Below are 12,922 nucleotides of genomic sequence, written 5' to 3'. Positions count from 1 at the left end.
AAGAGTGTGTTTGGTGCATCTATGGCCATGAACAATTGGCGGGGTCATTCTGTGGCAAGTCATGAGAAGCCTAAGAGAGGAAGGGGGGCCTCAGTGTGTTTCTCTCACCTCCTTGCCATTCCCTGCCAATTGATTTCTTAACCCTTTAGGCCTCTGGAGTCCTGTGTGTGCTTGTATAGCAGAAATAGCCATCACTGCAGACCAGGGATAAAGGGTTTTAGGGGAGTGACCGACAGGCTAGGGAGTGACGGTTTGCTGAGGCTGAATACCTGAAAATAAAGTGTGGTTCCTGGAATTCCTCCTTCGAGTCACTAGCTCTGCACACCCACGCTCTAAGACTGGGTTGGGGGTGGCACAGAGCTCAAACACTTCCCTCACTGTATGGCCTCCCGCAGGGGGATTTCCCGCTGAAGGCGGACAGGGTGGTCCAGTCTGTCAAGGCCATCTGCAATGCCCTGGCTGCCGTGGAGACTCCTGAGATCACCAGTGCTCTCAACCAGCTGCCTCCCTGCCCTTCACGCATGCAGCCAAAAATCCAGAAGGTAAAAGTGTTAGAATGAGAAAGGGACAGGGATGTTCACAGGTAACCAGGTTTCTGATTGCCAAGTAACCTGTTGTCCACTTACTAACATGATCTTCTAACAGTGTGTGGTGGCCCACGTCTTTAATCCTAGCATTTGAGTGGCAGAGACAGGTGGCTCTCTTGTGAGTTTAAGGCCAGTCTGGTTTACACAGTGAGTTCCAGGACAGTTTGGGCTGCATAGTGAGACCCTGTTTCAAAACAAACAAACAAGGTTCTTCTCCGACACCATCTTTTATGTGTAAGCAGTTCAGATACAGGAGCTCCTGGGAAATGGATGTCAAGCATGTGCCCTCTCCTTAAGCATAGGGGTGGGCTAGCTTCAATCTCATGGGAATAACCACATGAGCCAAGAACAGCTTTATTCAGTCACCAAGGCCTTGCCTGACAGTTTTCCTTATCCGTGAGGGTGCAAAACTGGGGGGGTGGGGGGTGGGGGTGGGGGTGTGATTCCAAGGGCCAGGTAACTTACTCCATAGTGGGCTGGTGTGCTGTAAAGACCTGTTAGCTCCACAGATCCTGTATCCCCAGCCTTACGGCCTGAGGGTGGGGCTCTTTCCTTGAGGTGAGCATGATTTTTTCATCTGCTTATTCTGTCCACCCTGTGGCTCTGGTGTAGACCGTCACTCCCTCCCTCTCCCCAGGGAATCTCTGCTCCTCACATTTCAGCCCTGCCTGGCCCAGATGAGCACAGCTGTGAAAAGCCCTTCCAACTGTGATAAAAATGGGCTGGGGCTCTGTCTGACTCTCTCCTTCTTCCTTTCCCCAACAGGATCCCAGTGTGTTGGCTGTGAGGGAAAACCGAGGTAAGGGCAGCGCTCTCTCTCCCTCTTTGTCCCATAGAGGCTGGACACTGCCAACTGCTGGCTCAGTCCTCATTCTTCTTCCTGCTTGGTCGTGTGTGTGTGTGTGTGTGTGTGTGTGTGTGTGTGTGTGTGTGTGTGTGTGTGTGTGTGTGTATTTCCCCTTGAGGTGTGGTCACAGCTGGAGCCCACATTTCTTTCCACAGATCTTTTTCTCATTAGTTTTGCTAATAACCAGTTCTTATGGTGTTACTGGGAGAGGATGATGAGGTAGAGGCATCGGCAAGGATGAGTTTATCCTTCAATCCAGATGGAAAAGCTCAGCTCGCCCTGCTGGGTTGTGATTCTTCTCCTGGCAGCCACGGCCCTTTACACTTCCAATTTAGAATGGGACTTGGGAGATGGGAGGAAGGATTTTTCCCCAGGATTCTTTCCTTGCTGCAATTTTTAAGCAGATCCTCATCCTAAAAACCATTGTCACTGGCTTCCTTCCTTCCTTCCTTTCTTTTTCTTTCTCTCTGTCTCTCTCTCTTAACTTCCTTCCTACCTTCCTTCCTTTTTTTTCAAATTTTATTTTATTTTTTCTTTAAATTTTTAAATTTTATCCTTTATGTACCTTGGTGTTTTGCCTACATGTATGCCTGTGCTAGGGTGTTGGATTCTGGAACTGAAGTTACTGATAGTTGCGAGCTGACATGTGGGTGCTGGGAATTGAGCCTTGGTCCTTTGGAAGAGCAGCCAGTGCTCTTAACCACTGAGTCATCTCTCCAGTCCTGTCACTGGCTTTCTTAAAAGTGAATGCGTCTTTAGACTTCACAGACCAATAAATTGTCCCCTACAGTCTTCTAGGAACTAACATAGTTCTTTATCTCTCTCTCTCTCTCTCTCTGTGTGTGTGTGGGTGTGGGTGTGTGTGTGGGTGTGTGTTGGCACGTGCATGGTACTGGAGATGTACAAGCTTGTTAAGTACTGTTTATTGTTTTTTTTTTAAGATTTTTGTTTATTTATTATGTATACAACATTCTGCTTCCATGTATTTCTGCACACCAGAAGAGGGCACTAGGTCCCATAACTGATGGTTGTGAGCCACCATGTGGTTTCTGGGAATTGAACTCAGGACCTATGGAAGAGCAGTCGGTGCTCTTAACCTCTGAGCCATCTCTCCAGCCCCCTGTTTATTGGTTTTTTTTTTTTTTTGGGGGGGGGTTGACAAGAAAATCCTTTCTTGAAAAAGGATGTGTTTTTATTTTATATATATGGCTGTTTTGCCTGCGTGTAAGTATGTGTGCCACATGCGTACCTGATACCCACAGAAGACAGAAGAGGGTGTTGGATCCCCTGGAACTGGAGTTACAGTTGTTAGCTGCCAGTATGGGTGCTGGGAATCAAACCCAAGTCCTCTAGAAGAGCAGTCAGTTCTCTTAACCATTGAGCCATCTCTCTAGTCTCAGGAAAAGATTTTTTAAAAATAACATTTTAGCACTAAATTATGTTAAGTATCTATGTTAGACAGGACCACATTTAAAGCTGGGCATCTCTTGACAAAGGCTCAGGTATGCTCCTGTCTCTTTCCTATTTCTCCACAGATGGGTAAACTTTGTCACAGCTATTAGAAATTGGATGGCATTTGGGGATCACTATATATCAGCTGTCCTATATTGCTAGTGTCATGGCAACAAAATGGCCCTTGTTGAGTCCTAATTGAGTTTTCTCTCTGACCCCTGCTCCTTCACAGAGAAGGTGGTAGAAGCCTTGACAGCAGCCATCTTGGACTTGGTGGAGCTGTACTGCAATACATTCAATGCAGACTTCCAGACGGCAGTGCCTGGCAGTCGAAAGCATGATTTGGTTCAAGAGGCCTGCCATTTCTCTGGGGCTCTGGCCTTCACTGTCTATGCCACTCACCGCATTCCCATCATCTGGGCTACGAGGTAAGTCAGAGCTCTGGGGAGACAGATGAGCTTGACTTCCTGGTATCTTCTCCCCTTCTGCATGTGACCTTACTGTCTTCCATCTTAGTGTGTGTGGCCTTCTGTGGCATTCTGGTACAATGGGCTCAGAGGATGAGCCTAGTGCCTAAGGGGAGCCCAGCCAGTATCCATCCCAGAGAGAGAAAGTCCCCTAGGAGATAGATAAGCACCTGCCAGTCCCCCCAGTGCTGGCTGCCTCAACATCTCTGCCCCCTCCAGATCCAAAGCCAGCTGAGGGAGACAAGTGACAGATGGCCAGTTCCCAGATAGAGTGTGGCCCAAGCCAATGGCTGCACTCCCCTGCAGATGCACAATGAGGATGGCAGGGAGGGGGTGACCCTTTGTCTGGGGTTCCCTTGCAGGGGTGGATGGAGGAGGACGTTCTTTTGGTAGTCCTCAGCTCTTCTGCTGGATCCCCAGAGTCCTGAGGCCTGGGGGAATAGGCATTTGGCCCCATCCCACCCTTACCAACCCCTCCCCCCTCCCCTCCCTTCCCCTTCTTTCTTTGTTTCTCACTTAATGTATTCCTCTGGGCGATTGGCGTAGAACAAAGGAGGCAGCCTGGGAAACAGGGGCCTTCTCTGACCTCTTCTGTCAGGCACCTGTCATGAGCCACAGGGACCCCCATGTGTAGGCATTCATGGCAGCATATGTCGTTTTCCTCCCCCACCCTTCTCGCCTGCACTCACACACACACATACACACACACACACATACACACACACACACACACACACACACACACCCGTGAGCTGGAACTGATTATAAGGAAGAGGCTAGATGGCCATTCCCATGAAAAGAAGAAAAACTCTTGTATTGAACGTGGGCCTAAAACTCTGGGGGTCCAGGGATCCAAATCAGGTTGTTGCTCCTAAGCACACTTCTGTAAGTCCAGCTTGGTTGTCCCGACCCTGACCTCATGTTGCATTCTCTAGAGATCAACAGAAATCTACTAGAGGAAATGGAGATTGGCATTAGGGTGGGTTGAGATTGGCTTTAAAGAGCAAACTATACTGACCTGCTTTCGTTCCTTTGTAGCTATGAAGATTTCTACCTCTCCTGTTCCCTCAGCCATGGAGGCAAGGAACTATGCAGTCCCCTGCAGACCCGACGGGCTCACTTCTCCAAGTATTTGTTCCACCTCATCATCTGGGACCAGCAGTAAGTCCGCCCTAGGCTGCAGGATGGCTTCAGACCAGCCTTCTGACTTCAGCAAGGTCCTGGAGCCATATTCAGACCTGGAACAGAACACAAGCCTGGGTTAAATCAGGTTCCATTACTGTCCTTACCAGATAGGTCATGCTGCTTCTTGAGTCTCCATTCCCCTGACTCTTACATGGGATATAATTTTTACCTCTGAAGTTGTTAGGAACATCCAATGAGAAGTATCGGTAAAGGCTCCTTATAATCTATAAAGGATCATACAAATATTCCTTGCTAATTTTAAAAACAGTTTATTGTTTTGCTCATGCCTCTCTTAAAGAATTTAACTGGTGCCGGCGGTGTTGGTGCACACACCTTTAATCCCAGCACCCAGGAGGCAGAGACAGGCAGATCTCTGTGAGTTCCAGGCCAGCCAGGACTGTTTCACAGAGAAACCCTGTCTTGAAAACAACAATAAAAAGAATTTAACTGGTCTGTAGGATTTCTATTCTCTCTGTTTCTCTCAATATTCCCTAGAATAGGCAGAAAGGCTAAGCTAAGGTATAGCTCCAAGTAGTATTTGGCTAGCATATACAAGGCCCTGGGTTTCAGCTCTAGACAGCATAAAACTAACAAACAAAAACCACACCTAAAATCTCAGCACTTGGGAGACACAGGCAAGAGAATAGCTATAATTTTGAGGTCAACCTGGGCTCCATAGCCAAGTTCTAGGTCAACCAGGAGATCCCATCTCAAATACACATACAAAAAGAATTGGGCTGTCCATTATGGATAGAACAAGGAAAGGTTACCTAGAGGGAGGAGGAATGGGCATGGAGCCTGAGGAGAAAGGCTGTTTCCAGCTCTCTCTCTCCAATCCTGTGTTCTCTCTAGCCTGTCTGCCTTAGCCTTTTGACCTTTTTAACCTGGAGGTGGGTGTGGCATTGAAGGGAGATAGACAGGTTATAAATGTTGATAGCCACCAGCACAAGATGGTATCATTTACCATTTATTAACAATGATTTGGTTTCAGCAAGGAAAGCTTCAGCCATAGAAAACAGAAAAGACATGAGGGGTGAGGGGACCTTGAGGATGGCTTTGCAGGTCTTTGTCTCCCAGTGCCTTGCCTGTGCTGTACCCCCTTGCTTGTTGTTGCCCCCACCACCACCCAGCTTCACTTTCCCAGGCCAGCTATGTATGGGTCCTCATTTACAAAGCAGCAAATGCAACTTAAAAGTGTAGAATGCAGATCACAGAGACAGAGACCTCCCTGGGGAGGTCAAGGATGCTTCAATAGGTAGATGAAGGGTCTGGGTATTTTATAGATGGACTAGAGGGGAGGCAGACCCTGTCGTCACACTTAGGTCATTCTTAGAGCAGTAACAACGTACAATAGCCACTAACACTCACCAGGGTAGGAGAAACTCTCTGGAAACAAGGGAGCTGCATTAAATGGTCCCTGAGAAGCAGAGCGTGGTGCTCAGGGCTGTAAGATGAGCAGTCAGGAAGCTGAGCAGAGCTGCTGTGAACTTAAAGCCAGCTTGGACTATATAGTGAGACCACTGTCTCAGTGCAACCTGGGTTCAGTGCAGCACTGCCAAAGCAAAGAGCCCTTGAGTTTCAGTATTCCATGGAGACTGTCCATCCTCACTAGATTGCTCTCTAGAGGTGGGTGCTGGGGACCTTTTCCCTGACGGAGTCAGAGATACGATACCAATGCAGCCCAGTCTTCCATGTGGGCTGTCTTCCATGCTAAGTGTGAGAGCTTGATCCACAGGGCCAGGTCTCTAAGGCCTAGAGCCATGTGCAGGGCATTGCCTCAGCCCTACCCTCCCTAATGTCCCTAAGAGGCTAAGACCTCTTAACACTTCTTCATGAAGCCAAGGCATGGGGGAGAAGGCACAACACTGTGGTCAGGGCTAAGCTTTGGGCCAGCATCTTCAATAGATGATACTGTAGACAGCCTAGAATGGAGGAGAATCGACCGCTCAACAAGATCTTGAAGAGTCATTAGGACACTAAGAAAACAACTTGCTTGGTGGTAGAGTGTTTACCTAGATTCATCAGTACCACAAAAATGAAACAAATAAATAGGTAAGTACCTGGACAGCTAAGCATGGTGTTTGCACACCTGTAATTCAGCACTTAAGAGGCTGTAGTAGAAGGATTGCTATGAGTTCAAGACCAGCCTCAGCTAAATAACAAGACCAGGGAGGGATGGGGGGATGGGGTGGGGGAAGAATGAGGACTTAGCCCAGCATCTAGTGCTTAGTAAATGCTCACTCCTTTACGGTCTTCATGTTAGTACCTCAGCCCTGATTTTCTCAGTTCCTGTTTCTCTGTTCCAGGTGGCTGAAGGTGGCTAATGCATGGAGAATATTTGTGTGAACATGCTATCTATGTCACAGCACCCAGTTCAAGTATAACTAATGCCACACAGCAGAAAGGACCCAAACTATAGTCCCTGATTCCCGTAGTGAGCATGTCAAGCTGTCAGTTCAGTTGTCCAAGATTGTGTGGCCAAGCAGGAGCCCCAGCACTTTCTCTGGAGGAGGCAGCCCCAGTGTTTGAAGAAGGGCTCACAGAAAGTAGAATTTCTCAGGCAAAGAAAAGAGTCAGCTGTCTGAGAGAAGTTGACCAATCCCATGCAAAGGGTTAAGGAGGCCATTTTAGAATCCCATTTGGAATTCTGGGAAATGGGAGGCCTTGCTTGCTTCTCTGTATTATGGTTTCAGTCAAAATGCCCCTCCTCTTCTTTCCTTCCTCCCAAGATTGGGTCTCATGGAGACTCAGATGTTGGCCTTGAAATTCCAGCAATACTCCTGCCTCGGCCTCCCAAAGTCTGGGATGATGGTCAAACCATGTATCAGCCACGTTCTACTCTTCCCTGATGTGTGTGTGACCAGACCAACTCCTCTCCCTGGCTATGGTGTCAGCTGCTTCTCCCTCTCACCGTAGCAGGATAGGGCATCTGCTCACTCTCAAAATAGGCCCAGGAGCCCTGCTCTGTCACCTCCAGCCAAACCCAGGCTGGCATGTTTGTTGGCTACTGAAGGGGCCCTAATTATAGCTGTGGGGCCCCCAGGGTAGAAGCAGCTGGGGCAGACCTGGAGTGTGCCAGCCTGTGGCTGTTCAGTGCCTCTTTTGAGTGGAGACTTCCCCCAGGAGTGAGGGGCAGTGAAGAGGGAGGTGGTCTTATCTGAAACCTCTGACCTTGGGGGCGGCTGCCCTGCCTCTGTGCCCTTTGGGTGTAGAAGCAGCTGGGCCTTGGGCCAACCAGGAGGGTGTGGCAGTGTGGACTTTGGCCCAGAGACAGCTTCCCGGAAAGGTAACCGGGTGGGTCTTGGCTTTCTTTTCCCCAGCCCCCAAGCTCTAGCCACCTCCCCACACCCAAATCTCCTTAGCCTGAATTCAGAGGGTGTGGCTGGTGTAGTCCAGTCAGGGCAGACCTGAAGAACATCTGGCCTTGAGGAGTGCTTGCTTTCATGTGTCCTGTTGCCTTTCTCAGTCCCAGGGAACTCTGAAAGTCCCCTTATCTTTCTTCTTGGACTTTGAACCTATTTGGGGGTATGCCCCTGGGGGCTAGGAGAGGGGCCACAAACAGATGAGAGGGCTGTGGGGGGAGGGCAAGCCGAGTGCACCAAGGCCAGAGAACTTGGTACTTCTTCCTGGTGACTCTGGGATGGCACTGGGGAGGGAGAGGGACTATTGAGTTGAAAGGAAGACCAAAGGAAGCTTTACTGACCCTCTGTGAGAATCTTAATGTGAGAAAAGGAGCCTGGTACAGGACAGAATAGGCAGTCACTTGGACAGTGAGATGGCTTTGGCTAAGCAAGTTCTGCCTGGGCCCTGCCTGGAGTCAGGAATTCCAGAGACATCTTTGTGGGTTTCTGGGAGTCTATAGTAGGAACACCCAGAAGGGGCCCTGCTTACTTTGGGACCTGTCCTGGTTCAGTGAGAGGCTAATCTAGGGACATATGTGACACCTGAGACGAAAGCTGATTCTCTGCGTATACTTGACTTCCCAAGTCCCCCAGCCCCAGAAGGCTCTTAATTTTGGTTCCCCTGTTTCCTAGGATCTGCTTTCCAGTGCAGGTGAACAGGCTGCCTCGGGAGACCCTGCTGTGTGCAACACTCTATGCTCTGCCCATTCCGCCTCCTGGGAGTTCCTCTGAAGCCAACAAGCAGAGACGGGTGCCTGAGGCTCTGGGCTGGGTCACTACCCCTCTCTTCAACTTCAGGCAGTATGTGAGCCCCAGGGGAACAGCTTCTGGCCTTGGAAGGGAACTAGGGGGATGGAGTTTAAAGTCCAGTTGCTACACTCAATGCCTCCTGGGAAGGGCTGGCCACATGGAGCTCATTGTGAAGTCCAGGGGCCCTCAGCCCTAGTAGAGAAGCCAATGACAGGACTAGAGACCAGGACTACTTATAGAATCTGGTAGGTGGGGGAGGGGGCATGGGAGCTTTCTTCAATGGGAGCCTTCCTAGAGATTAGAAGATCTGTGGGGAGAATCAAAGAGACAGGAGAGGGGAAGAGACTTCAACTAGAAAAGGTTTGGGGACAAGAAAGCAGCAGAGGAATCCCCCTCCACACACACACACACACACACACACACAAACACTCACACCTTCATTTACACAGTGGTTGTTGGCTCAACTTGCTCTCCTTCTATCTCAGAGTCTTGACCTGTGGCCGCAAGCTTCTGGGCTTGTGGCCAGCAACACAGGAAAACTCCAGTGCCCGTTGGAGTGCACCTAATTTCCACCAGCCAGACAGTGTCATCCTGCAGGTGAGACCCAGCCTATCTCTCCCCATCCACCTATCACACAACACCAAAGTCAGCTTTGAGGCCCTCATTGAGATGTAGGTAGGAACTGTAGACACCCGGATGAAATGTGACTGAGCACCCCAGGGAATGAATGGAATAGTTATCTGTCCACATTTCACCTCATCCTCTGAAGTGAGGTCTGAGATCTCCCCACAGGGCTCCCTTGGTTTGAGCCCTCATCCTTCCAGGCCTTATTCAATCAGGTGCTTCTCTTGGGGCCCAAGAAAAAGCATTCCCACTAGTCACTCAGGGGACCAGAAGAAGGGAGAGAAACTGGCTCAGTCCTAGTTGTGATTCCCCTTTCCCAAGCCCGTGAGATGTTGTGGTATGAAGCAAGGAATGGCGAAATTGACAGAAAATGAAATAGGAGTATACAAATGCATACTTCCAGAGGCAGGCGGTTTTTGTTTTGACCCTGTCCCCAGGGCTTAGGGAAAAACACCCATACATGCCAGGGTGCAGTGTGCATTTGCTGAACAAGTGGGAACTCCTTGGAGAACTGCATCTTTCAGCTCTGATGCCCATTTTGGAAAGGATATATATTTGGTGGCACAGAGCAAAAGATCACAGGCCTTAGAGTGAATAAAGCCTTCATCTGAGGTGTGGTTCCAGATCCTTACAGGCTACAGTGCCAGAGGACCACACTACGGGGTTCCCAGCTTCAACCTGGGCCCTCTCGGTGGTTTACCCTAGTAATACCTGTTCAGGATTTCTGGGGGTTTGCAGGGGCTTATCCTGTCTTAACTGTAAGCAGCTCAAACCAGCCTTCCCTCCCTTGTCCACGTCCCCTGTGTTTCCCTTTTTGAGAGGAAGGAGTGAATGAAACAGGGCCTCTCTGATTCCTGAATGGCCTAGAACTTACTGTGTAGATCCGCTGTCCTCAGACTTACAGCAGTTCTCCTGCCTCAGCCTTTTGCAGCGCTACGATTCCTGGCTTAACCCACCATGCCAGGCTTCCTATGGTTTCCTTTCAATTTTTGCCAAATGTTACACCTGGGACTTTGGGGATCACCATGGACATGTGGGTTATTTTACTCGTAGCTTCGGGGCAGGGGTGGAAAGGATTGAGACAGGAGCATTGGGGTTTGAGAGAGCTGCTGGGGATGCAGGAAATGGCTGCCTCCACTGATGCTGCCTCCTCTCCTCGCTGCTTCTGCTTCTCTCATCCTATCCCAAGATTGACTTCCCCACCTCGGCCTTTGACATCAAGTTCACCAGCCCCCCTGGAGACAAGTTCAGCCCCCGCTATGAGTTTGGCAGCCTCCGGGAGGAGGACCAACGCAAGCTTAAAGACATCACGCAGAAGGAGTCCCTATACTGGTGAGCCCAGGACACCTCCTTTGTGACACTGTCTGTCCATGTCTGCCTGACCTCCTAGTATCTAGTCCCTGCCCTTGTGCTTAAGGACTGTAGGCCATCGGTGAGGTAGTCATTGCTACCACCTAGGCAGAAGGTGGTGACAGCTTCCAGGCCCTTTCCCTCCCTTGTTGACACTAGGGAAAGTGTGGATAGGGCAGGTCAGGAAGTGAGATACGAGAATGTCCAGCTCCACACTAGTGACCTGTCCCTGACACAGCTACCAGGAGGATCAGAGCTTTGCCGCCACCCCATAATCATGTCTCCTACTTGTTGTCTGGTGGGGCAGCTGGGTGCTGTCCTCACCTCCCTGCCCCCACCACACCAACAACAGCCCTTGCATTTTTCTGGCCTTGTCACATTCTAAAAAGGATCAGGTGTCTTGGCAAGCTGGCAGCTCTTAGGAGTAAATGAGTCCTGGCTGATCTCATCCTTGGGGCTGCTGTGTCCACCAGGGTTGGAGAGGGAGGGGCGAGAATGAGCGGAGTCGGAGCTCTTCAGCCACCTCTCTGGGTCCTGCACAGCTCTCTGCTTATGCTGGGTTGGGGAACAAGAGATGCAGCCCTCCCTGCCCCCACCCCCACTCCTGACCCCATCATTTCATTAGCCCCTCAGCCCCTGTCTCCCATTAGACACCTGATCTCAGGCAAGTCCTAATTAGCTACAGACCCTATAAAGCTAGAAGTCCCAAGAGGCCTCTCAGCCATCCAAACCCTGACAAGTGTTGCTCACCGCCCTCTAGTGGCTCTACTTGGGAGTAGGGCCCCCAGGGCATCCCCGTCTAGTGTTATTGGCCCTCGATTTCAGCTTCAGTTTGACAAATGTCCTGAGATTTGGGCCCTGATTTCCAAGCTTAGCTTCACAATGCTATCACCTGTGGTCATTTTAAAATACCTGATGCCTAGTTTCTGGAGACATTCTGACTCATTTGGCATTGGGGTGGGACCTAGGCGCCAGAAGTCACCAAGCCCCTTAGGTGACTGATTATACTGTGCAGTGACATTGGGAAGCCACTGAATGGTAGGTAGTGTGTGCAACCATTCCCTTGGGATGTAAGGTCTCTGCCCTCTGGCTCACTCTGCCCCTCTCCTCACAGGCTCACCGACGCTGACAAGAAGCACCTGTGGGAGAAACGCTATTACTGCCACTCCGAGGTGAGCTCACTGCCCCTGGTACTCGCCAGTGCACCCAGCTGGGAGTGGGCTTGCCTGCCCGACATCTATGCTCTCCTGAAGCAGTGGACACACATGAACCACCAGGATGCCCTGGGGCTCCTGCATGCCACGTGAGTTGTAGCTCCTACTTGTCCCAGCCCCAGCACCACCAGCACTGACAAGCCAGCTTGGGGAAAATGGCAACACATGGATTTTCTAGTTTCTTTCTTTCTTTTTTTTTTTTTGTTTTTTTTTTTTTTGTTTGTTTTTGTTTTTGTTTTTCGAGACAGGGTTTCTCTGTGGCTTTGGAGCCTATCCTGGAACTAGCTCTTGTAGACCAGGTTGGTCTCGAACTCACAGAGATCCGCCTGCCTCTGCCTCCTGAGTACTGGGATTAAAGGCGTACTCCACCAACACCCGGCTCTAGTTTCTTTTTTCTTTGCATTGTTTTTACCCAGTCTAGTACCTGTGAGTACCCCCATATACAAGTTACCTAGATCCCACCACTGCCATTTCGCATACATGCTTTATTAGGTATCTGAGCCCTCTCCTGTGTATCCGTCACACATCATTAAATTGTAAATATTTTGGTGTAATCTTTTTGTTAAACAATTTTGGTTTTTGAGACAGGGTCTCATCATGTAACCCTACCTGGCCTGGAGTTTGTTTTGTAGACCATGCTGGTCTTGAACTCACAGAAATTCAGAGATATGCCTGTCTCTGCTGCCTGCAGAGTGCTGGGATTAAAGGCATGGGCCACCATACTCCAGTTATTAACAGAGCTCAGGCTTCCATTTTTTTTTTCTTTTGAGGCAAAGTTTACATATAAGATAATGCCCAAACTTCACATAATCATCTATAGTTTCAACAAATGCTTTCCTTTGTATAGCCCAAACTTTTACCACTGAGTTCTAATTTTAACAGTCCTCTCTTAAATCTTTCCACCAAAGAGTTCTTGGGGTCATGGGGCTCCCAGTCTGAGCTGCATTTTCTAGATTGTACCCAGGCTTACCATCTCAGTAATCAAAGTGTACCTGCCTTTGGGACTTTTTGAGGCTACATCTTTGCTAAGCCCTGCAAAACTCAT

At 49.6% G+C, this 12,922-nt stretch overlaps 1 protein-coding gene across 1 annotated transcript in view; it reads left to right on the top strand.

Moving 5' to 3' along the window:
• Pik3c2b (phosphatidylinositol-4-phosphate 3-kinase catalytic subunit type 2 beta) overlaps window positions 1-12,922 on the top strand; it is a 60,628-nt gene that overhangs the window by 29,220 nt on the left and 18,486 nt on the right. Inside the window, exons 9-16 of the mRNA XM_027417615.2 lie at window positions 396-542; window positions 1,353-1,386; window positions 3,119-3,314; window positions 4,392-4,514; window positions 8,573-8,740; window positions 9,175-9,286; window positions 10,503-10,645; window positions 11,778-11,966. Of these exons, the coding sequence (XP_027273416.1) occupies window positions 396-542; window positions 1,353-1,386; window positions 3,119-3,314; window positions 4,392-4,514; window positions 8,573-8,740; window positions 9,175-9,286; window positions 10,503-10,645; window positions 11,778-11,966 (1,112 nt within the window). The remainder of the gene's footprint in view (window positions 1-395; window positions 543-1,352; window positions 1,387-3,118; window positions 3,315-4,391; window positions 4,515-8,572; window positions 8,741-9,174; window positions 9,287-10,502; window positions 10,646-11,777; window positions 11,967-12,922) is intronic.

The sequence above is a fragment of the Cricetulus griseus genome, chromosome 5 (genome assembly GCF_003668045.3).
Source record: "Cricetulus griseus strain 17A/GY chromosome 5, alternate assembly CriGri-PICRH-1.0, whole genome shotgun sequence".
Taxonomy (NCBI): Eukaryota; Metazoa; Chordata; class Mammalia; order Rodentia; family Cricetidae; genus Cricetulus; species Cricetulus griseus.
Note: the sequence above shows the minus strand (reverse complement) of the source record. Positions and strands in the feature narration are given on the sequence as shown.